Below are 25,089 nucleotides of genomic sequence, written 5' to 3'. Positions count from 1 at the left end.
TAACACACACGCGTTTATTGGGCTGGTTTGACGTGTGCCGCGTTTTGCCTATTGCCGTGTGCACTTTCATTTTAATAACGAGACCCAAACGATTCACAGCACCTTTAACCTGTTCTACGTTTGAACGTTCGAAGTTAGACACATTTAAATAAATACTACCTAGTTTCTTTAATGTAAAGTACATACACAGCCTTCACCTGTATGAATTGTACCGAACAATACTTTCACAAAAGGTAGCAAGCTGTGGCAAGAGGTAGCTAAAAGAGGTAACAAGGAATATGTCAATATGTTTAGAGTTCTATATCATCAAAACGACTTGTTTTATCGTTGCTCTGCCTTTTTTAGCTGCTAAATGCTATAACTAAATTATTGAGCGTCTCAAAAATAATCTTGCTATAAAAATATAAAAATAAGCGAATCACAGAAAATTATCTTGTTAGTAAATAAAAAACGTCATAATAGTAATGCGTATATTTTCGTTTTATTATAACATGAAAAAAAAAATGTGACAATTAGCATAATTAAATTGAGTCCGAGGACAATAACTAACTACTCCTACTAGCATATACGGAACTCAACAATTTGCCCTGGGGGCACAACACAACATTCGTAACATATATTACATTCCTTCACAAAACATTTCGTAGGAGTAGTATTGCTAGACCCCGAGTGTGATATATCAAATAGCTTACAATCTTTATCTCCTTCTCCTTTCCTAACTTTACTCACGAGTGAATTTAATACACAGCCTTATAACATAAAACCCACTGTGGCATAAATGTAAGCCCGGATATATTCCAAAATTGATTTATAATCAGAACTAGCTGTAAATATCCTATTCGAAAGTTATAACGTCGCTCACAATCTCCTCTCGCATGATTTCAATATAAATACAATCAAATTCCAATATTTGGATCATTACCAATTTTATTAGTAAATGAATCTCGACAGAATGGAGACCACAACGTTAATCTAGGAGCGTGCCGAATTGACAGGGCAGTGAGCAGAGTGCACAGTAGGTTCGAAAGTAAGATTAAACAATAACATCACTGAATAAGGACGTGAATTTTTAATTCTTCTCTTTAGTTACAGATCACATGATAGATAGCTTGCCGTCAAAACTTCACGTCTGCACAAAACAGTTATTATTTAATCTTACAGCATCGCGAGAACTCCGACGTAACGGCAACGTCACAAGGAACCAGTATCATTTGAATAAATACAGCGACACCGCACTTTACAGACCGCGTGTCGCACGTCAGTCTACATTCATAATTTCAATTACATACATAAGATAAACGTAATAAATTCTTAACGATACTGGGAGTCGAGCCGCCGCGCCGCCGACGGGGCATGAGGTGTCGGGGCGGGGGCTCAGTCCTTGGACGAGGTGTCCATGGGGCTGGCGGGCTGCAGCAGGCCCGGCGGCGGCGCGGGGCCCGCCGCGCCCGCCTCGCCCGGGCCCGCGCGCGCGCCCAGCCCCAGCCCGCCCGGGATGGCCGGCTTCACGAACCGGTCGTGGGGGCGCCGCGGCTGCACACAATATACATACAATATTACTCAGTTCATTCTTATTAGCTTTATCCCCAATAGAAAGTCATATCAACAAAACTCCAAGAGTTGTAGCCCATTGTACAGGGTTATTTTTCAACGACCAGCATTTTTTTTTTTTTGATAATTCTATTTCGGTAACAAGATCGAGATCGACTTATTTTATTATTATTATTTACAGTCAACAACACAAGTCAGTTCATTCTAATTACGGCGAACGTGTATACTTTTTTTACGCATTCATTAATAAGTTAATATCAGACTCGCCTCGTATCAATTTCTTATTTATTTATTTATTAATAATCTTAAGAGTCTGGAAGGCCTTTCATGCAAAGTGGATACGGAATAAGTTAGGCAAATGATTATTTTAGAGGACGCAGGGGTCATCGTCCTGATAGTGTGGATATTAGGTAAAACTATTTGGGACATTTTGAAATTCATATTTTATAATAATATATGTCTCGTTAAGATTGCTTTGTTAAAATAAGGCTGGCCAAAGTAAAATAACCCTGTATAATAACTACTCTCACAAAAAAATAACTTATTTAATTCAGTCCATTACGATATTGTTGCATATTACTCACCTGAGAATTAAGATGAAGCGAAGGCCGTGAGAGTTGCAGACCGGCGGCATTAGGCAACAATGGTGACGCATACGGTGAGAGAGGTCGCGACCCGCCCGGTGACGACACGCTGCGAGATCGTGCCTGCAAATTGGACTAATTACTTTCAAGAACCTAAACTTTTCAGATATAAAATATATAAAAAAGACACCGGCAAGAATTCGCATATTCTATGAAAGCTATGAGCATATTATTTAATTATTCGTAACAATACCTATACTCCGTCCGCGTTGGTTCAACTTTTTGTCAGTTTGTCAAAACATCCATGAATGACACCGGTACACACTGATTTTTAAGAGATATTCGATTTTATGTAGGAACATTTTCCAATTGATACAATGAATCCAACTAACTGTTGTTTAACTCATTATAAGCACCTTATTCACATCAGCCTTTTTACACAAATTTCGTCGATATTATGGTAAAATTGTATACCAGAAACTTACGCTTAAAGCCTCATTAAATTGCCTCTCTTCCTCCATTTCGAGTGAAGACTCGCTCTCAGACAGGTGCCGGCACAGCGCCTCACGACGTTCGACCTCCTGCTGCAGTTTCCTTTGCAGACGAATGTTCTCCTCCCTAATGTGCTTTTCTTCTAACGCGAAGCGATGCATTTTCTCTTTGTTTTCATTTTGAGAAACTGCCAGCTGATTTCTGTGATAAAAGTATGAATGTAAGAAAGGAATAATTTATGTAGAGAGCACTTATATTTCAATATAGTAAAACATATACAAGTAAAAACATCTTTAGCATTATAATTAGTGTTACCTGCCTTTCAGGTTTTACATAGAAATTAAAAGTTCTGAAAGAATTGAGCACAGGTTATTTAGATACACATTTTAATGTCTTAGTACCATCTTTTGCAATATACATCGAGGAGGAGGTATTTTCAGTATACATCACGTAAGAGATGTAAAATTAATTATTTAGTCACAAAAATAAGCGTTTTTATGAAATAAGTCTCACGAAAATAGGACAAACAACATATGTCTTGCATTTAATTTTACAATCATTAAAATGATTGAATATGTAAACAATCGGCACATTTTCACATTCTAGTCATCCGAGAAACAAAATTATGGAGAAGAAGAGATCCTACATATACAATTTGTATTACAACAAGTGTAAGTGTTTACATTATAGACTCACCTTAACTTTACAACTTCAGATCGCAAGGTCTGAATGTGATTGCTTAAATTGGATGCTGTATCACCATTACTAATGTCCCTAGCAAGAAAAAACTCCATTAATAATAAAACAATGAAAATATTCCAGAATGCATAACACAAGGTTAAAATAATTATACTTCATGCCTTATAAACTATAATACCATGCATAATATTGTTAGATTATGATAAACACACAATTTCATAACAAGCATCTTCTTTTCTGGTTATGGAATTGTGTTATTTTACTAAAGGAGTTTCAAATTACTGTGCTCCCAAGCAAATAATTCCCTTAGTTGAAGAAGCACCAAAATTCAAAGTACATGTTAGACATAAGCAAAATATTATTAATAAATGTAAGATTTTCACCTAGGACTGGCAGGATCAGACACTGGTTGGTCGAGCCTTATCTGTAGAGAGCGCTTTTCAGCTTCTAACTTGTCCATGCGCTTCCACAGCCTGTTAACTAGAGCTTCCTGTTCTTGTTCCAATGTGTTCTCCAATTCAACCTGCAAAAACATGTAATTTTAATTTTTGTACTCATAATATGGTATGACTGTTGTGACCTCAGTGACAGTGATCTTGAGACAAATTACCGAGAAACACAGTAGCTTTATATACTTAGCCAACATACAGTTGACAAAGTAGGTAAATGTACTGCTTTTTGTTTGTATATGCGTAGTGCATCCATAAATACCCTAATCAATTAATTGACATGTTGTACAGCTTTTGGAGAGCAATACATGTTATGTTTTATGGTAAACAAGCAATGCTCTGTTTATACCTTTTCTCTACGAAGCCTCTCCAGGTTCATTTGTTTCGCAAGAGTTTCAGCTTCTAGTTTTTCTATCTTCCTCATCAATTTGTTCACCAAACATTCTTGTTCCTGTTCTAGGGTCTGCTCCAAGCGGCATTTTTCTTGCCGCAACTGAAATCATATAATTAATGCAGTAGAATATACCAAATACAAAAAAAAATCTAGACAATAATTAGAATCCTTCTCAGAGAAATACAGGACCTTTAGCTTTATCTTATTTCTCTTATGGCAGATATACAGAGATAAATATTGCTTATCATGCAAAAAAATAGCCATCTAAAGCTCTTGAATGCTTGGACCTAAGAATAAAAGTCGAAACAACATATTTTTACACAAAACTACACTTCAGTGAAGTCATTATCTAAAAGCAAGTAAGATCTTGACTATGGATAGGATAAAATGAATTTAACAGAGTATTATAATATTTCATATAATTTTATTATCAAATGAGAGAACACTAAGTTATATTATTTCAAACCCATACATTGTATTTAGTTAACATGCTAATTTGTAAAATGGCTAATCATTTTAATTCTTGCAAATGTTGTTAATAATCAATTCAAGATATAATTAAAAATTATTCAATATCAAAACACTGCAGATATGAAAGTCAGATAAGGCTATTATAAACTGTAGTTTAGTTATTCTAAAAATTTAATTAAAGATTAATTGTAAACATATTTATTTTTACAGCATAAACTAATATATCCATTAAAGATAGAAAGAATTTACCTTTCATTCAACATTTAGATGAAAAATTAGCATGATCAATTTGTAAGATAATCTAACTCATAAAAACCAAAACTTTTTATTTCAAATAAGCTGTTTTCCAGACAGTGTTACAGTAATGACTCTTAAATAATTACATAATTACTCTGAGTGCACAACTGTAAACACACATTGAGCAAGTAATTTACAAATAAAAATTATTTGAAAGTCACCTCTTAAGTGTACAAGCTGCTGTATACTGAACTTGTTTAGCTACTAAAATAAAGTCGAAACAATCTTAATGTGACATTTTATACAAACACATATTAAATAAATAAACAACTGTTATATTTCATTGGTAGATTTCATTTTGTAATCTTTTTGTTGCATTCTATTTTAAACTGAGTTTTCAGACGAAAAGACACACCACACTTGTTTACCTTTTTTAAGTAGCTAAACAACTGGTTTAAATTCACTTCAAAGTTAATTGTAGATACAAGTAGACTTGATTATGTGCCTAGTTACTAAGGGAAGCTTGTGAGTACGTGTATTGTAGATTCTCAGAATGAAAATTCTTACCTGATTAAGTTTTCTTGAAAGATCATTGGTCAGGCATTCTTCTTCACGTTCATAATGATGTGCCAAAGTCTCCTTTTCTTTTTTCAAAGCCTGAATTTTTTTAAGCAATGTGTTGGAAATATATTCTTCCTCTTGCTCAGCCTTAGCTTGCTGTAAATAAATAGAAATATTTACGAAATGTCCCAATGCATGGAATATTTTTTAATTTCTTGATAGAATTTTTTATAAATAGATGTGTGGAAAGATCATGAAACTTACAATAGACACTGAAGCTTGTCTCAAGGCACGATTCTCTTCTTGAAGAGCTTTCACTCTGAGCTTATAGGTGTCTAATTCCACTTTCAGGACCCTATAAGAATAAATATGATATAATGTGGAAAAGGCATGACCTATTAAACTTACACAAAAAATGCATGTGCGTTTAGTATTACCGAGATTAAAACACAAGTAAGGCAAGTAGGTACAAACAGTATAGTATGTAATATATATGTACCTATGTACTGAAAAGGTAAACTTGAACAGGACATATTTGTCAAAATGTGAAAAATCAATTTATAATACGGTTATCAGAATCTCATACGAATCCAATAAAATTGTTTTGAACTCACCTATTTTGCTGCTGCAGAGATTCAATTCTTTTTTGAAGTTGATCACGAGAGACAGTGCTAGGAGGTAACATAGCTCCTCCATCCAGAGAGCTAGAGTCGCTCTCAGAAGCCGAATCAGCCATTTTATTACCTACAAATTTTATAGATAATACAGTTAACATAAATAATAGCTACACTAGCTAAGAAAATCCTTTTTATCTGCACTTTACCTGGCGAAATCACTGTATCATCCATTTGCACGAGTGATGAGGACGGCAACAAAATGTCATATAAGTTGGAATTTACTCCGTAATCCTAAATATATGCAAATATAATTATATTCTTTTGATATTCATCAAATAACTATAGTAAAACCAAAGGAAAACGAATTAAAGACAAATGTAATAAATTAAAACACACGAAAACCGTATCGCTATGCAGTCTCAACTAGAGATGGGCGAACGGTATTGACGAGATTGCACACAGATGTTTAATATTATCACAAGTTTCGGTTATTTAACTTCCAGCTGCTTTTAGCAAAAGAAAGATAATAATTTAGATTCAATCGTAAAAAAATATATATTTTAAAATAATTTTGCCGAAATTGATCCAATATGCGCCTGCAATATTTTTGTAGCACAACAAAAGTAAATACCAAAAAGTTATATTCATGGATATATAAAATAATTTTATTAAAAGAGGAATAATAGTTATTAGTTTATACAAGGCAAGCTCTTTACAAGGCATCCTAAAATGAGAAATGAAAAGCTATTTACAACTATTATTTTATTCTTTACTTAGTAAACCTTTTCCAGTAAAGTTTTAGATAATGTCTTTATTTTGTAAGAGTTTCAAAATAAATTCAGGGAGGAATTAATTTAATGTTTTGTGTGGTTATAGTATTGATTACCAAGCGATATAGAAAAGAAACAGACACATAATTCATTTCTGTAAGAGGTGTAACTCCGTATTTAGTTCGCAATAACTAAGTTTGAGTTTGTGTTAAAAATCTCTCGCGAAAATAATTATACATTCCAATATTGTACGATAAAGTGGTGAAAAAAATGTCTCAATAGATATATTTTTTTAGAACCTTTTTAATTGTTAATTCTATCGAGAGTATCAGTAATGCGTATTTTCTTTTAATTGTTTTTCTTTTCGGACACAGCAACACCGTGTCAAAAAAAAAACATTTATAAAAAAGTGACACACACGCCATAATGTAAATTGCTTCTCGATTTGGCGTTTGAGTTAAAAAATTTACATTTTGATGTTAAAAATTCGTTTGTAATGTTTAAATAAGACATTTAAAATGTCCTTAGTAAATATTGGTAAGAAGTAAATCAATACCCTTAACAAAATCTGTGTTAAACATTCTCCTTTCCAAGTATTTAGGTTGGATCAAAGGAATCGAAGCCATTTCGTTCCTTTCGTGTAAACGGTATTGAAGATTAATTTCTTATTGTATCATAAGTTTAAATTGCGAGTGGTGATAGTTATATGATAGAATAAACGTTTTGTTGAAAAGTTGATAGCTGAGTCGTCGCCATAGTTGAGGTGTTGGTACGATTACAGAAGTCATTGCTGCTGTTATTGCACCGTATGTGTTCAGGGTGGATGGCATAATAACTGTCATCGCGAAATTGGTGTCTCTCGCAATGTTCTATCTTCCAATATTGGTGTTGTATTAAAACTCCTCTAATAGCAAGTCAAATGTACACATAGCTGTAATTTTTAATCTGGCCAATCAGTTTTTTTTACGAGATCATTACTTGTAAACAAATCGTTCACTGAGTGTTGTAATTTGTTGAGAAACATTTTTATTCTAATTTTATAGATAATCAGGGTATATTTTCATCACATTGATTAAGTGATAACCTGTGTGATGTATAAAGATAATGTTTATATAAAATTTTGAAAAAGTATCCTAAAAATGTTGGCAATTATATTTCTCTAGAGTATATCATAACTTAAATTCTCTTTTTATCTTTGGCAGTACATGATTCCCATTCCTTATTTATATGGTGTTTCATTTGTATAAGTAGTATTAAAAGGAACAAATAATTCATATTACTTTGAAGAAATAATCAGTTTCTACTGATAATTCTAGTGGTAATCAGCATTAAAGCTATATTCTCTGGCAGTGCATAAGACAAAAACATTCTACAACAACTTTTTTAGCAGTGAATTATCTAAATGAAATCAGCTGTTTAAATATGTACTTATCAAAAATGCAGTTTCAAAAGTCTACACTCAGTATACTTATTACATAGAAAAACTCTTTAGTATCAAAGAGGCCTTGTAGTACAAAAGACACAAATACATTTTTTTTTTTCAGTAGATGTAGGTAAATGAGAATTTTTACCATTATACTTAATTTACATATAATAATGAAACAAACTAGACCATTGTAGTCACCATTCAGTCAGTATATGAAGCTGGCAAAAGACTTGGTTATATTTATATATTATTATATTTCTTATGTTAATAAAACACTTAAAATACTGTCTACTCAAGAAAATACATTACTCATCAGAATGAAGTAAAAGGACTGAAGTTCATTAAATAAAGTATGAACTACATATTGAGATGAATTTTGCTTGCTTTTAAATTGAAATATACTTATCATAATAATATATTAGGCCCTGCGATTAAAAAATAGGTTCATAGGTATGGTTCATAGATTAAGTGAGTTATCCCTATGTAGACTTGTTTTTGCTCCAAAAGTATGAACTATCAAGCACTAGGTTAGATGGACTCTAAGGTTTCCTTAAATTTAAACAACACTGTCCAAACTGTAAACAAAACATTGTTTATGTTCTGAAATGTTAAGAGTTATATTAAAACAATACTTACGAAATTATATATTACAAGATATTGTATATTGGTAATATTACAAGAGCAACAATTATTGATGATGGTGATAACAAAAAGGAAATTTTCATTAAAAAAATAACTTGTTTTTATTATTTTGTTTACAATACTATTTCTAAATTATACCCAATATTATTGAAATTTTAAAGTTTTTTAATCTGATATGACTAAGACAGTTACTTGGTATAAAAATTTACTCTATTCAAAGAGGTTTCATTTTTTATTATTGTGTTTATTGTCTTCCAGGCTAAGCTCTTGCAATGGCTCAATTTTACCACATATTGGGAGCACAAGGACATCAAGTTACTATTGAAGATCTACAAAGATATTGCCCTAATATTTGCGTAGATGGTATTATAGTCAATCAAGATGACCAACAACAATATGGACAACAACAGGTAACATCAATTTTTCATCAACAGGTAAATTAATAATAATTCAATGGTGAGTTATTGTATACATGATTTTAATAAACAATTGTTTATAATTTCAGGTGGTGGTACAGCAAACAGATCAACCAAATGATATTATAGTTAGTGAAGGTGTACAAACACAATTGGTTGTAAGTGATGGCTTGCAGTACCAGCCCCAGTATATTATCCGTCATGAGCCCCCCCCGCCGCCACCGCCGCGAGCTGACTTCCAACAACAGCAGCAGCAGCAGCAGCAGCAGCAACAACAACAGCAGCAGCAACAACAACAACAGCAACAACAACAGCAGCAACAACAACGGTCACTACATCCACACCAAGTATGTTTCCATTGAAAAACTTTTTTGAAAACTATTTATTCTAAATTAAGTGTACTAGAATGTAATTGGTATCTTCTAGGACGTCTGTCTAAGGTTGTCAATTATAAGTAAATGTTTAGCATAAGTTATGACATGTAATTTATTTGTAGGTTTACTACACATCTGACTTACCTGTGGATGCTCAGGTTGTGTTACAACAGGCCCAACAGATCATTGATGCATCTTTGATGCAACAGTCATCTCCACAACGTCAGCAACATGTATGTCTGTCTACTGACTAGATCATTGTGCACTAAACAAAACTTGAGTAATGATTTAGAACTTCTTCATTATGAAATGCTTAGCATGTTCCTTTCTCATTTGGTTACTTTTTTTTAAAGAGACATTAATTAGTATATTGGTTATTTCTTTTTTTTTCCTCAAGGTATTTTATTTATAACTTGCAGTTTAGCTATCAGTGATTATCAGAAGCAATTTTTCTAAAATTGATTCTATTATAATTGACTATCAATTAAGTTATTGTCTTCGGTTGAATAGAAATGACTTGATTGTTTTTTTTGTCCCTTACAATTATTTTGTAGTTTTTTAAAACCAATTCAATGTCTGTGGAAAAAAATGAGCAACTTGAAACCAATAAAACTTCAAGTTTCATACACACACATGTGTATATTATGATGTGTTGTAAAATAATACATTATTTAGGTAACTATAAACATACTCATTCTTTGACACCAATTAACCCTTTCTGCTGTTTACCTTTTACTTATGGGTGTAGGGCTAACACATGTTCAATACTTCATGTTACAATACACCATCTAGTCTTTAACTAAGATAGTATTGGTATGAAATTGAATAGTGATACAATTAAGTAAGAAGTTAAACAATCCATAATTTCGAAAAATACAATAATATTCAAAGACTATACATTAGTTACATAAACAATTTTATGATACTCATATTATAATATTTGTTTCTATCTTTTTTGTTGCTGTAAAATTTTGTACTTCGTTTCTTATAACTTGTTCCTTGAATTATTTCATTGCACCTATAATTAGGTGTAACTAACAAAATATCAAAATATTCAGATAATTTCTAACTGGGGACTCATCCACACCTTTCAATATAGTTATATCCCATTTTTGTGAAGTGTACTCCTGGTAAAATAAAATGAAGTAAGAAGAATTTGGATGAATCAGGGTGTCGTCTATAAAATATAAATGACGATTTTTAATAAGTGCTTCATGGAAGCCTGTTTAAATCAAAAACATTTTTAAATTGTGAAAATGTTATAAGAAATCAGGTATACCTAGATTAACTGACTGATGTGTATTGTGGATGTGTAGTGTAGTTGTATATAATAAGTTATATCTTATTAATATTGAAGAGTTAATGGAATGCAATGCTTTTGTATATAACACTTTAATTCGTAAGCAGAACGTTTATTTCTAGCAATATCTAGGTTAAAGTCAAAGTGTAATTTGGTGGGGTATTTGCGGTAATTCAGAACATCAAAATAGGGAATTTGCGTCTATTTAGGCACATACCATATGCAAACCTACTAATGCTACAAACAGCGTCGTATACCATTGCCATTACCAGTACTGCATCCAGCCTGTTCAATTAACTGGTGGCTATTTTATCCAGTCTATCCAAGACGGTATGATTTTTATAGAAAACAATTGCCTGCGGTCATTTGGACTTGATTGCATCTCAAAAATAAAGGCTTAACCAACTGTCATGTTAAATCCAATTGCATATTCTTAATGAAGTCTGAAAATGATTCTTTGTATTGAACAGATGTGCCGACGTCGACCAATGATGAATCTATTGTAATTATTGTTGAAATTTTAGGCCACTCTAAACTTAACGCAAATAACATCTTCATTTGCTGGAACTAACAATCATCAAGCAGAACAAACTCCTAAATCTAAAATAAAATTGCTTGTCAAATGCATCTAACTGAATTCTCAAAAACACTAATGCTTTAATTCTCTTTGTGTATTTGCATTCATCAGTTATATGTACATACTAGGCCAGCAGTATGGGTTTGTAAATGCAGGTGTTTGGAGTATAAATTTAATGATGTTGTTATATGACAGCAGCTAGTGAGTCCGGCACACGTGCTGTCGCAACCAACTGTGATACATCCTGCGCAACAGCCGCCGCCGCAGCCGCCACCTCCGCCACCAACGCCCCAACATGCACCCCAGCAAACGGTATGTATTTCCCCTTATTTAATTAGTTAGAATGTAACAAGTCGCTTCGTCATTCTTTAAACGAAAATAGGCTTTTCTAAGTAGCGATGTATAAAAAGTTCGATTAATGTTATGACCGGAGCTGGATTTCCCCATTAGCCGGGAAAGACCAGACCTAGGGCGGCAAAATAAAATATTTTTTTGTAGTATTCATGTCTTTTATGAGCCCATGCGACTAAATATTCCAGGGTGCGCAATATAAGTAAATAATTGCTTCATTATAGGCTTTTGAATCCACGCCACGCCATACGCCCCTTTGATCTTAGTACTTTATTTTCCTAGCTGCCTAGTTAGTTCAGTGTGATCCAAAATAATCATTGGCCTAGCCTTTTCCCAACTATGTTGGGGTCGGCTACCAGTCCAACCGGTTTCAGCTAAGTACCAGTGTTTTACAAGGAGCGACTGCCAATCTGACCTCCATAACCCAGTTACCTGGGCAACACGATACCCCTTGGTTAGACTGGCTGTCAGACTTTTTCAAGCTTCTGACTACCTGTAACGACTGTCAAAGATGTAGGAATAACAGCCGGGACCCACAATTTAACGTGTCTTCCGAAACACGGAGGAACTCGTTATGACAAAGATGGTCACCCATCTACGGACCAACCGCGTCAAGCATAGCTTAACCTGTGATCGGATCACTTATGCGGTTATAGCTTAGCCACGAGGTCCTCTCATCCTCCTCCTCCTCTCCTCTCAGTGTGATCCAAAAATTTACTGAAAATTCAGGGCAACCGTTTCTTGTAAAACTAAATACGAGGTGTCGTTTAACGAAATTAAATTACAAACAAGATTTTAATCTTATACTATATTTAACTAACTGGGGTATCTGAGAACTTTCAGGCTTATCTTTTACTCTTTCTATATCAGCTCGTAAAAATATATCGTTTTTTTTTCTACTATACTGTTGCCTGCAGGCTCGCTCGTTACAAATCGAAGATGATCCCACGGAAACATAAAATTTGGATGAAACTATTTTGTTTATTAATCCTGGTTATCTATGGTCTCTGTACCAAGTTGCGTCTAACTCTGTTAGTGGTTTTTGCGTGAAAAATGAACTCACATCCATACATACAAACCTTCATGTTTGGAATATTAGTGTAGGTAGTATATAATTTTTACAAGGAATAGAAGAGTAGCAATCTTCGTAGGCCTAGGACACAGCCAACGAAATCAGACCCAGTCTCTTTTTTTAATCTCTGTAAGCATATGAATAAACATACAGGAGTACTGATAAAATAAGTCAAAAATGAGGCGTAACAATATCTTAAGGAGGCTCAATCCAGTATGCTAATTTCAACATAAACTATATTTTTCAGCAATCGCAACAACAGCAGCTTTCGCGAGCGTCCCCCCAACTCATCCAGCATTTTCAACAACAACAACATCAACAACAGATTCACCTGCAGCAGTTGCAGCAGCAGCAGCAGCTGCAGCATCAACTGCAACAACAACAGCAGCATCAACAACACATGCAGGCTCAACAGATACCACATCAGCAAGTTGTTATGCAGTACATCAATCAACCTGTAAGATTTTCTACTAATTAACTAACTAGACATCTATTAATTAATTTAGACTGAACAAAATTGGGTACCCAAAATGTCAAAGATGGTGAAACAATTTTTATTCTCCATAATCCACGGGAAATGGCAACTGAAGCTTTTCTTTGCAGAGATCATGTAACAAATTAAAAAAATACATATGTTTTTTTTAGCGACTTTCACGCTCAGACTTTACGTCAATTCAGACCAAAAGAGTCGCGATCGGCAGCATATCTTATTATAAATAATTTTAATATTTAATAACGTGAGTAAAAAGTTTACAGTCATTGGACAGCAAAGGACCGAGCCGAGGCGTCGCGAGGCTGCACGAATATTCTAGCGACTCGCGGCGCTTTGTTAAGTCACTGCTCCCTAAGCCGCTGCGCGCCGCAACTTTTTAGATGTTTCCACTAAGAAAGTTGCAAGTTGACTCAAATGATGAGGCAGACATTGCACTGTGATACAGGTTTAGTCACTATCCGCTTTCTCGCCAGAGAAGGTAGGTGTCCATGAATAGATTCCATGCCTTGCCAAAAAATAAGGATTATGTTTTTGTATCTCAAGTGTCCTATAGTGTGTTGTTACGTAAAGTCCCGGCATTACCGTTGCAGGGCAGCGCGGCGCGCGCGGCGGCCCCGCGGCTGCTGAACCAGTCGCTGGGCGCGGGCGGCGGCGTGACGCTGGTGCGCGCGCCCCCGCGCCCGCTGCGCCCGCGCCGCCCCGCGCACCCGCACCCGCACCACGCGCCGCCGCGCATGCAGCTGCAGCCCATGCAGCCGGTAAACATACAGTTCCAATACGTACATGTACTGCTATGTACAAGAAGAGCCCAGACGCACTTCGAATTAGACTCTGATATAAAATCTGTTTGGAAAAAAGCATCTATTTAATAACTTCAGATAATTGTACTGTGCGAGCAAAATGCGAAAAATTGCATTTTAGATGGTTTCAACATTTCTCAATTTTGTGTCAGTATTATCTGTAGTATTTTAATAGGAAATGAGAATAAGGATGATGACTGGGCATAAAATGAAAAAATCTCATTAGTCCCTCAGTTAGATAATTGAAAAGTATGAGACACGTATTTTTTCCTTTTTCAGAAAAACTAGAATTGACGAAGATGAACTGCTTTAAAGTTTAGGAGAGAGGGCTTGTGACGTAACGTAGAGTAAAATTTATACTCAATCGTGACGTCACGAGTAAGTTTCATTCACTGTAATTTAGTCAATTTATGTTTGAGGGACTAATTGAAAAATACGTATCTATTATTATACAAAAAACTACAAGGCGGACACTGCAAAAAAAAAATTGCCATCATCCCTATTTGAATGGCAAATATATTTTTTTTTTATACTATACATTAGCAGGGCCAGGCTGCTGGAGTGGGCGTGGGCGTGGGCGTGGGCGCGGCGGGAGCGGCGCGGGGCTCGCCGCGCGTGCTCAACCCGCAGGCGGCGCACGCGCAGCACCGCCCGCCGCGCCCGCGCACTCCGCTGCATCATACGCTGCAGGTACTCACGCACATATTATACAGGCTAACATATTCATTCCTGCTTTTACACACATTGGACAATGACCCTAATATTAAGCTTACCCTAAGCACGGAAACAACATCTACAGGGTATACATTTTAAGGGCCCTGACATGCATGAGCTATGTACTATAATATCTTTTATACATCATAAAGCGGTTCAGCCATGTGCCATGTCGGTAACTCTAATAACTACAGCCAACTTGTCACAAAAACTAGAGAAAAATAAAAATGCACGAAAGTAAATTCCCATGCTCCTCATCCTTACCCATGTGACGTTTGTTAGCAGCACCAACACGCCCAACAACATCAGCAGCACCAAATAGCTCAGCACGTCATTGGCCAACAGGTTCACCAGCAACAACTGAATCAGCTCAAGCTCTCCACCCATCAAGTGAGCCTTAAAATATTATATTATATTTGAGTGTTATCTGTATAGGATTTGTGACATAATTTATTAAAATCAGAAAGTACATGTTTCCTGATAATACATAAGTTAATGGGTAATTTTCTTACTATTACAGCTCCTCACCCAACAAAACCAGACACATGGACAAACTACACGAATCATCACACCACAGGGGACAATAGTAACGCAAAATCTACAATCTTCGATGCCTCAACATACGGTGGTTCAGACGAATCAGAATAACGGGCCCCTCCCTCCTCAGAACACCCTCACTAACATTTCCCAAAGGTCATCCCCCCATCCGCAGCAGGTACAGCAAGTGAAAAAGGTCGTAGTGCAACCGAATAACGCGAGCGACATGGACGACCTCGAGGATAGCATTACGGCGGCCATACTGACGAAGCGCTCGGTGAGCGAGAGCCTGTCGCCGTCCCCGCAGCAGTACGCGGCGCCGCGCGGCCCCTTCGCGGGCGCGCACTTCCCGGCCTACGAGCCGCCGCCGCCGACGCTCTCGCAGCTGCTCATGGAGCCCGACGCCGACGACGAGCGCCAGCTGCTCACGCTCACCAACGGGCAGAGGATCACGCTCGCCGACTACCGCCGCATGCAGCAGCCGCAGCGGGCTGCTCCTGTGCAACAACAAGTCAGGTGGCCATTGCTTTACAAATCTACTCAATCTACCTTTTTGGTTAGATAACCCATTAAACTGTGAAGTTAACTTATACTTCTTTTAATTGTAATTGCTTCTAGGGAAACTGGAAGACAAACATTAGTGAGAAGTAAAGAACAGCCGAGGCCTGTACAGAGGGTACCTCCAATGCAAACCCAGCAACAACCTCCCCACCTAGGTATGTATTGTTGCAGGAGGCTTAATAATTCATGAATATGAAGCAAGAGAACCTTTTATCAAATTGATTTCAATGTTTTTAGAAAACAACGAAAGTATGTCCGGACCTTCAGAACAAACAACAGAGCCACAATCTGCCAAAATGTTGATATTCCTTCAAAATGGTGAACAAAGGTTAATCACATTTACACTGCCTAAAGAAAGTTGCACACTGCAAGAAGTTCTAGAGCAGGTATGGACATTGATTATTCAGTAAATTGGTTGACATTTATAATTGCATAAATCAATTGTTAATATAGCATGACATGAAATTAATAACATGCTCTACTGCATTGGTTTTTATGTCATATGTGTGTTACAGGTCAATGTTCCTTTTTCGGAGGATACCCACATACAGTGTATGCAAAATACGAGTAGTGAAATTGATTACTTTGTATCAGTGGGTTCAACAACAAGGATTGAAGAGATGCTAGAAAACCACCCGGTTAGTAATTTTATTTGCTTAAACATTAATAATTGCATGGAAATATAATTGGATGAAAATTTTATTAAAAAAAAATTGTTTCAGATGTTAGTAGGAGATATTAGTAATAGAAATTCACCTTCAGTTATGTCCCAACCTCAAAGTAGTGAAGTTTCAACACTTTCAACACCTGAGAAATCCCAGTGTCCTGACACAGGTATGTATTTCATCTTTTAAGTTTGGTTTTTATGTGGCTCTGTGGGTTTGCACCTACGCTCAGTGGCACAAGTATATGACCCTTACATATGGGACTGCATTTAAATTATTATGCAATGGGTTTCGAAAGAGGCTGAATTTATTTTGAATAAGCTTCTTTTCATGGAAATATACAACTTTCTTGAGGGACCTTTAGCCTGTTGTTTTATCGCCTACATATAAATATTTTGATTAGCTGAGTACATACGATTCTGTATTATTTATGGCAATCATATTTTTTAAACTTGATTTTTTTAATGTTGCTGGTTGATCAGAAGCAGCGTGCGGTCTGGATGATCATGCTTAGTATCGAAACAATATTTCTTGTTAATTTATCTCTCAATTTATTTATCTTTCAATTTATCTCCTTTTTATTTCTGATCTGTGTCGTAATTGTTGTAGGTAACAATAGTCCAGAATCTCCAGGGCCGCGATCCCCGCCGCCCAGACATGTTGATGGCATGTTGGCTGTTTGTAAATCCTGTGGCTACACTGGGTACGACTTCAGCCGGTGTGAAAGGTAATCATTTTAACAAGATCTAATTGACACGATTTTTTTATTATAGTTGGTAAATCAGGAATCTTTGAAGAAATTGACATTTTCCATTACATTTTCATGCACCTAAGTAATTTCGTTTGTTTCTTTTGTTGCCTCATTTGTATTTTTTTTTGTAACAGGTGTAAACGAGTATTTACAGAAGAGCCTAAAAGCGTACCAAGTAAAAAAGTTGAACAGAAAAAGAAGGAACCTGAGAAAACCATACCATCATTAGAAAAGCAAAAGTAAGTTGTTAAGTCTGTGCCATTTTTTATGGAAATTAATTAACCCTTCTTTTGATATAAACTACATTGTCATTTTTTTTTCAGCACATGTACAGAAGGCATTAAATTAAATTTATTAAAGACTACAATGAAAACACTCAACAATAAAACTGTAAGCATATTTCATATATTAAATAAATACCTAATGTAGTACCTAGTGTATTTTACAAAATATTTTAACATTTTGCCCTTAATTGCAATAGCCTGTGCAAGAAAAGAAACCACCTAGAGTAAGAAAGCCACGAGGCAAACAGCCAGATCCAGAGCCTGTGATATTGACCTTGAGTTCAGATGAAGAAGATTCAAATAGTTCCATGATGAGCAATCAGGTAAATAATAATGCTTACAAAATATATGTACCCATCAATATCAATTCCATATATTTTAAATCTTTTTTTATAACTGAAAACTTGTGAAATTAAAACATTATTCAAATCCTAACTGAGCATGAAGGACTTAGAATAATTGAACCACTTGAACTTAAATAGAACAATATGTATAAAAAAACTGAATTGTATTGACACCTTTATTAATTTTTAGCATGAGCAATCAATAAGTATGAAGGAGCCATCACTAAGTGAAATAGAAGGAGGCACACCAGATAGCGGAATTGGTATTGACAGCATGGATGGTGAGTTCTTCAAATTTTATATTCCATTGACAGGATATATAATCGCGAAACATATTTGCAGACGGGTGTGATCACTCACAATTTGTTCAAAATGATTTGCTCGCTAAGAATTTAACAGAAGGAACACAGGATAAACTGTTCATATGTGTAGTCTCGTCTAAATTCTTTCAGAGTTTTTTGCGTGAGAGAGGAAGAGACGTCCATACATACAAACTTAAACGTTTATTATATTAGTAGGATCATCAACATAAAAAGGAAAGCTATAAATTCGGATTTCCATAGCTAAACATAAGTTTATGTTAAAACAAAAAGCAATGTACTGTAATACGGTATCTCCAGAAGCATTACTGTTGTCAGCATTTTCTTTATTAAACCTACTGCTTCTTTTGACCAGCCCTCCTGTAAAATAAACACACTTTTAAACAAGAAAAGTGAGTGTATAAAAACGTGGTAAAATTATGAATATAATAATATATCAGTCACCTATAAATGTGTGCTAACTCAAATGCACTCGACTGCACGGATAGCCGAATGGTTAAGGTCACCACTCCAAACCCACTGTGTGCGTCGTGTCGCGGGTTCGATTCGAATACTTTAGAAGGCTCCCAAGCAACGGACATAATTTGTGCTTAAATCAATTTGACGTTTTTTTTAAGTATTTAAAGAACAGAACAATTTATACACGAGAGCGACTCGAATTTGGCCGGTTTTTTAATTTCGATCTGTACCCGCCTGTATTTTATGATGTTTTAACAACACAAAAATAATAGGAATCGATTAAAAAATTGTCAAGCATATTAATATTATTAAATGCATACCGGTATTTTAAATAAATACTCTGGCAACATTAATCAGTCAACCTGAATAGAATACAGTCCCCTAGCGTTAGATAATCTGTGCCAAACGCCATACGCTAAAAATGTTATTCATCTGTGGAGCTTGTCGGTCGGTCGCAAATTCGCAATGCGACTTGTTTAGCGTGTATTTTTAACAGTTTTTGTATAATATTCTCTGAATCTTCAAAATGTTTAGAGATAAATTTAAACGTGGTCAAGGTATATATACATCTTACGTTATTTAATGTAGTGTTTCTCGGGTTACTTTGTTTCGGACGCTAAGTTTGTGCGAACATGAGATGTGTCCACACTGTCATGTTTCTTTATTTCTGAGTATTCCAATCAATACTTTTGACCTTACCATTTTGTTGATGTTTGGTAATGTAGAATTCAATTAGTGTAAGTTCTGTGCTATTACGCATTAATTTTTGCCACAGATTTCTATAATACATAAACGGCAACAAGATATCTATACCTAACTAGTTGGAGAATCAGGATGTAGCCTAATGTGCGACTCAGTAAGACCTATTGTTTTAATAAGCCGCGACGTAAACGCGCCAACAAAAGTTAGATGCTGGTTTGTGATGGTAAAGAAACTTTATTAAAGAACAGTCAAATTTATATAAAATAATGAGGAAATAAATAACAGTAAACCTACTTAGATCTATAAAATATATTTTTTGTATTTCTGGGCATGCCACATGCTCTAGGGCTAGATAGTTTTTATTTTATTTAATAGTGAAAACATGATGTTTTACTACTGTATCAATATTGTTGATCTGTGTTACCTTGAACTGTGTTATGAAATATTGATAGGTTGTATGTAAATCTGTTATCACAATATTGTCATATAATTACCATTACAGATGGGAGCCGAGATGAAATCACCCAAAATTCCTCACCAGTCACAGCACTTAACTGCCGAACCATAAGGATTGGGTCGTATCGATATACACCCAAAGAAAAGGTATAAAATGTTCAGTGCTTGCACTATGTAGTGTTGCAGTCTGGTTTAAATTTTAAAAATCAACTTACTTATGATATTAAGGATAATAATAGTTTAGCTCAATTAATGAATCATACAGCTAAAATTCTTTCATAGAAACAAACAAAAGCAGTCATAAACAGGCCTTATGGCAATAGTAAACATTTATGCTGGCTACAATGATTTATAGACTCTACTGTCATTACATCACTGCATAATCATTAAATTGTTGTTGGAGTTTCCATACTTACACTGTATAAAACATTGCATGTTATAACATAATCTATAGTAGCAGTAAGAAATAAATAAAAAAAACTTGTATCATCTACTAGACCAGAAAATACATCAATTTTATCAGCAGACATATAAAAATGTTGGCCAAGATAAAGGCTTTCTAGATTCAGTTCAGTTACATGGTATTAAATGGCTTAGTAAGAACCATGCAAGACAATATTAAATTATTAAGACTATTTTAAGTTGTGCTATCTCAACACTATCAACTTGAACTCAATTGTGTTGTTTCCTTATCAGGTATACATATCATCAAAAGGTATAAAAATCATAGCACCTTCACTCAAAATTGAGTCACGAGAAGTGGCACTTCAAATACAGCTAAAAGAAGTTGTCAGGATACTGGTACACTTTGGTAAAGGTTTGCCAGTGATTTTTTTATATACTATGAGCAAATGCGGTGGCTATATCAGAAAAGCGCTGGATATGGTTGAAGAATCAGGTGAGAAAATCTTGGATTCCTTTTACTATCTTTGTAAATACTTGGTTGGATACTAGGATTAATGTTACTGTTACTTTTCTGTTGTATGAATACCCAATTGTATTTTATATTTAATAGGCAAATTTTTGGTTCATGAATTCCAAACAGATAAACAGAATACTGAAGACTTACTTGCTATTCTTTTCTCATATTTTTAAGTTAATTTTTTAACAGTATATTGATTTTAATCCTTTATTTTGTAGGCCCTTATTATAACCCAATGTCGAAAATAGATCCTTTCAAAAGAATAACATTGTTACCTGAAACTATATCAGAAGAAGCCAAAATGACATTAAAGGCTTTATTTGGTAAAGTGATGGATGAATTAAATGCTCGGGAAGCCAATGATATATTAGTGAGAACCTGCCCTAAAGAGAGTAATAATGTTACTAAAATGACGACAAGATTGTCGAGTGCTTCCATTGCAGCTGGGGCTAAAAGGTGTGTATACCAACATATTAATACATAATCAAAAATATATATTTTTTCTGACTTGTTTTTAATTAATCTGTATACTTACAGTTCTAACCCTGCAGAGATAAGGCAAATATTAATTTATCCACCTGGCAAAGGTGGCATACCAATCAACACTGAAGACTACATGTGCCTAGCTCAAGATCAATTTTTGAATGATGTCATCATAGACTTTTATTTAAAACATTTAGTTCATGATGTCCTAACACACAGTCAGAGAGAAAAGACTCATATTTTTAGCACATTTTTCTATAAAAGGCTTACTACAAAACCAAGCAAAGTTAATAAAAGTTCGAATCCTCATGAATGGGATAGTGCTTTGACGCCAGCTCAGAAGCGTCATGCAAGAGTAAAGACGTGGACAAAAAATGTGAACATATTTGACAAAGATTATATTGTAGTTCCTATAAATGAAAATTGTCACTGGTTTGTGGCTATAATTTGCTACCCAAGCTTAGATGGCTGCCGAAGTACGATAGATAACCGCTTAGTTACCCCCCAGGAGATAAAGAAAAAAGGTGAAAATCAGATTTTGTTCTCTTTTAGTAAACTTAAATTTATTTTGTTTTCCTGAAAAAATATTTATCCTGAAATACTTTTTGCAGAACGTAGATCGTCGATGCAAATAGGAAATACAACCATCACACCACTGAATAAACAGGAACAGCTTACATTAAGTTGTGATTCTGACAATCTTAGTGAACGCGACGAGGCTGAGGCCGAGGTAATTTATATGAAATTCACTGCCTTATTATTTTGCTCTACCCAAACATCTTTTACTAAATATGATCTATTGTCGGTATTGACATCACAACGCCCATGTATTTATACATTTAATTTTGCTTTAGGAAAGTGACTTGGACATGCAGTGTGATACTGATGATGATGAAGCAGAAAAAAACCCCATAGAAAAGAAAGTCGAAATACAAACAAATAGAAAATCTGAACCTATTAAACAGTAAGTGTTGATACAAGTCATGTAATGAACATACTGTAATTTAAACTGGATGAATAATAAGATGTGACCCCATCTAGACAAGTAAAATTATTTTATTTTGGCTCATAAACTAGTGATCTATTTCACAGATTTATAAGACTAAGTATCTGAACATTTCATTAAAACTAAGAAGCATGGATTCTCCTTATTCATGTTATAGTTTAGTTTTCTTTGAGAACCAGATCAGAACTGGAATCATCAGAATGTGAACTTAGGAAATGTTATATAATTAGGTGTAATTAGCAAAGCGTCTTGTTAACCCAAAGGCTGGCTTTTACCTCGCTCAGAGGATTAGCATTGCCATTCAACGTGGCAATGATGCTAGCCTTTTGGGTACATTCCCAGCTGGCAGTGATGCCAATGAATTTTTTCATGCATTGATTTAATTATTGTTTATGGTTTTTTTTATTGTATATAGCAAATGATTGCACTGTAAATATTTAACTCTATAAAATTGCAAATAAAAATAAATATTTATTAGGTGTAAACCTAATATGACATGTTTTTGTAGAAACAATTTAATTCTGTTCTATCCTATTCTTAATTATGAAACTGTTTTGTGCAACATTTTATTAAAACTAATTTATATTATTTCAGACCATGTATACTAATATTTGATTCATTAGCTGGGGCATCTAGATCCAGAGTTGTAGCAACATTAAGAGATTACCTCACTTGTGAATACCAAGCTAAAGTGAGTATACTTTACAATGCAATTTCGCCGTTATATATATTTATCTAATAACTGTTTTTGTTTAACAGGTTTCTCATAATAAAGTATTTAATAAGGACAACATTAAAGGAAGTTGTCCTAAAATACCACAACAAAACAATTTCACAGATTGTGGGTTGTACTTATTACAATATGTTGAACAGTTTTTTAAAGTGAGTATAAATATTTTGTGTATAATACTTAGTGATGAATATTTCATACATATACAAATATTATTTCAATAAAACGATTATTTGATAAGGTCAATTCTAGAATTACTTTAAATCTTTTAGCATTTTATTGATCAAGTATTAATAATTTTGATATTGTCATATTATGGTTTTATAATCTATTTGTCTTTTTCAGGATCCTATATTAGACTATTCTCTTCCTATAAAACAATTAGCTAATTGGTTTGATGAAATTGTTGTTACTCGAAAACGTGAAGAGATTTCCATTTTATTAAAAACATTAATGCACAAATACAACCCAGAATCGCATTTGGCTTTGCCTGATATTACATTCCCTACTTTAAATGGTATGTAGACTGTAAAATGCTTATTAATTTCTGAATATAAATGTGATAAAATATTTCATGTATTAATTATCCATGTTCCAGGTAAATTGATTGAGAGTGAAGATCAACAGGAAGATAGCTCTGATGGCGATAAGGGCAATTCAAGCAAATTGCAAAAATCTGATGGAAAGGATTCTGAAACTCCAACACTTACATTTGTAAAACAAATGCCAACTGGTGACATAGTAGTTAAGAGAAATTATGCGGACTCTTCTGATACTATACATTTGCGTAAAACTATAAGGCTTTCAAGTGATGCAGAAAATAGATCTATGGTCCAAATTAAGCAAGAATTTATCAAGAAAGGTGATAGCGAAAATCAAATTTTGATTCCTATTAAGTTACATACAAGTGACTTGGTTAAAGACATTCAAAATACTTTAATAGTTAATAAGAATAATAAAACTTTGGGTGATAAAAAACATGGTGTACATAATCAGAATGTATCCAACATAAACTGTATTCGACAAAACATTGGTGAAAGTGACAGTAATTCATTCCTGAAATCAAGGAGGGTAAACAAACTCGATGATGTTATGAATGAAACAAGTAAAAAGTTTAAAAAGAATGAATGTTGATACTTGTTGCCTGTCCATATACCATGTCTATTAAATTATTATTAATTTAATAAATTGTATAGTTGTTTTCTTTTGTAAATATTAGCAATTAAAACTATTAACTATGTATTTAATACTTACGTATTTTATAAATAAATGTATAATAAATTTTAAAAAATTGTGTATAAATTAAATACACTATACTGAAATAAATTGAAAAGTGTCTTTTATCTTTTGTTTTCAAAGGTATATTGACTGCACAAAAGGGAATGAGGTGACGCCACTTAAAGTAACTCGGGCATGTACAATGAAAAGACGAAAGTGGCGGTAATACCCAGCAATGGAGATGCCCAAATTAAATACAAAAAACATTACTTTCTTTAATTTTATTCTTTCCTTCGTCTTCACCCACTTTGCCTTTGATTTGAAAGAGAAAACTGGTCTAACAAAGCCCAAACCAACGTAAGATACCTTTATTTGGGTTACCGTAAGATACGTTGCTTTTTCGAAGATACAGATCTTTATAAAGATACTTCCATAAATGATAATATGGTCACAAATACACAGTCGGAAAGTGTTCGACATAACTACGGTACCTTTTATTTGTATCATTCACACCATTATAGTCAGACGAACACTTTTGAAGTTGTGTGTTAAAACTGGTTACCTGTTCACGTACGAATGGCTGTATCTATCTAGGCATTTACTAATGTTATAAAGTTAAAAGCGCTAAAAGTACTTGAATGCGCTAATCTTAGGAGCATGC

At 34.4% G+C, this 25,089-nt stretch overlaps 3 protein-coding genes across 6 annotated transcripts; 2 read left to right on the top strand and 1 right to left on the bottom strand.

The window, feature by feature from the left end:
• Positions 1 to 456: 456 nt before the first annotated feature.
• LOC113494929 (coiled-coil domain-containing protein 6) lies at positions 457 to 6,511 on the bottom strand. Of its 2 annotated transcripts, none has more exons than XM_026873467.1 (10): positions 6,262 to 6,511; positions 6,053 to 6,182; positions 5,703 to 5,793; positions 5,445 to 5,594; positions 4,125 to 4,268; positions 3,710 to 3,849; positions 3,324 to 3,392; positions 2,621 to 2,828; positions 2,136 to 2,258; positions 457 to 1,533 (listed from the first exon to the last, which is right to left on the bottom strand). In XM_026873467.1, the coding sequence occupies exons 1-10, from the start codon at positions 6,284 to 6,286 to the stop codon at positions 1,375 to 1,377; spliced, it is 1,239 nt and encodes a 412-aa protein (XP_026729268.1). In that variant the 5' UTR covers positions 6,287 to 6,511; the 3' UTR covers positions 457 to 1,374. The 2 variants fall into 2 exon arrangements, with proteins under 2 accessions (XP_026729268.1, XP_026729267.1); XM_026873466.1 differs by having other exon boundaries at positions 3,324 to 3,401; positions 6,262 to 6,509.
• Positions 6,512 to 7,219: 708 nt separating this feature from the next.
• On the top strand, positions 7,220 to 14,147 carry LOC113495160 (GATA zinc finger domain-containing protein 10-like; the record flags this gene model as incomplete). Its single annotated transcript, XM_026873768.1, has 7 exons — positions 7,220 to 7,362; positions 9,152 to 9,303; positions 9,399 to 9,656; positions 9,806 to 9,916; positions 11,756 to 11,872; positions 13,231 to 13,440; positions 14,067 to 14,147. Coding segments are annotated over exons 2-7 (915 nt in total), but the record flags the coding sequence as incomplete, so codon positions are not given.
• Positions 14,148 to 14,184: 37 nt separating this feature from the next.
• On the top strand, positions 14,185 to 24,707 carry LOC113494928. Of its 3 annotated transcripts, XM_026873465.1 has the most exons (24): positions 14,185 to 14,234; positions 14,820 to 14,966; positions 15,273 to 15,380; positions 15,511 to 16,043; positions 16,146 to 16,243; positions 16,326 to 16,474; positions 16,604 to 16,726; positions 16,811 to 16,922; positions 17,363 to 17,480; positions 17,639 to 17,743; positions 17,828 to 17,894; positions 17,986 to 18,111; positions 18,323 to 18,413; positions 20,116 to 20,216; positions 20,766 to 20,967; positions 21,210 to 21,447; positions 21,529 to 21,998; positions 22,086 to 22,204; positions 22,329 to 22,438; positions 23,075 to 23,171; positions 23,240 to 23,362; positions 23,556 to 23,727; positions 23,809 to 24,072; positions 24,570 to 24,707. In XM_026873465.1, the coding sequence occupies exons 1-24, from the start codon at positions 14,211 to 14,213 to the stop codon at positions 24,599 to 24,601; spliced, it is 3,729 nt and encodes a 1,242-aa protein (XP_026729266.1). In that variant the 5' UTR covers positions 14,185 to 14,210; the 3' UTR covers positions 24,602 to 24,707. The 3 variants fall into 3 exon arrangements, with proteins under 3 accessions (XP_026729266.1, XP_026729264.1, XP_026729265.1); XM_026873463.1 differs by lacking the exon at positions 24,570 to 24,707 and having other exon boundaries at positions 23,809 to 24,401; XM_026873464.1 differs by lacking the exon at positions 24,570 to 24,707 and having other exon boundaries at positions 15,276 to 15,380; positions 23,809 to 24,344.
• The last annotated feature ends 382 nt before the right edge of the window (positions 24,708 to 25,089 follow it).

Source organism: Trichoplusia ni, chromosome 6 (assembly GCF_003590095.1).
Source record: "Trichoplusia ni isolate ovarian cell line Hi5 chromosome 6, tn1, whole genome shotgun sequence".
Lineage (NCBI taxonomy): Eukaryota > Metazoa > Arthropoda > Insecta > Lepidoptera > Noctuidae > Trichoplusia > Trichoplusia ni.
This window is presented reverse-complemented; position numbering and strand designations above follow the sequence as displayed.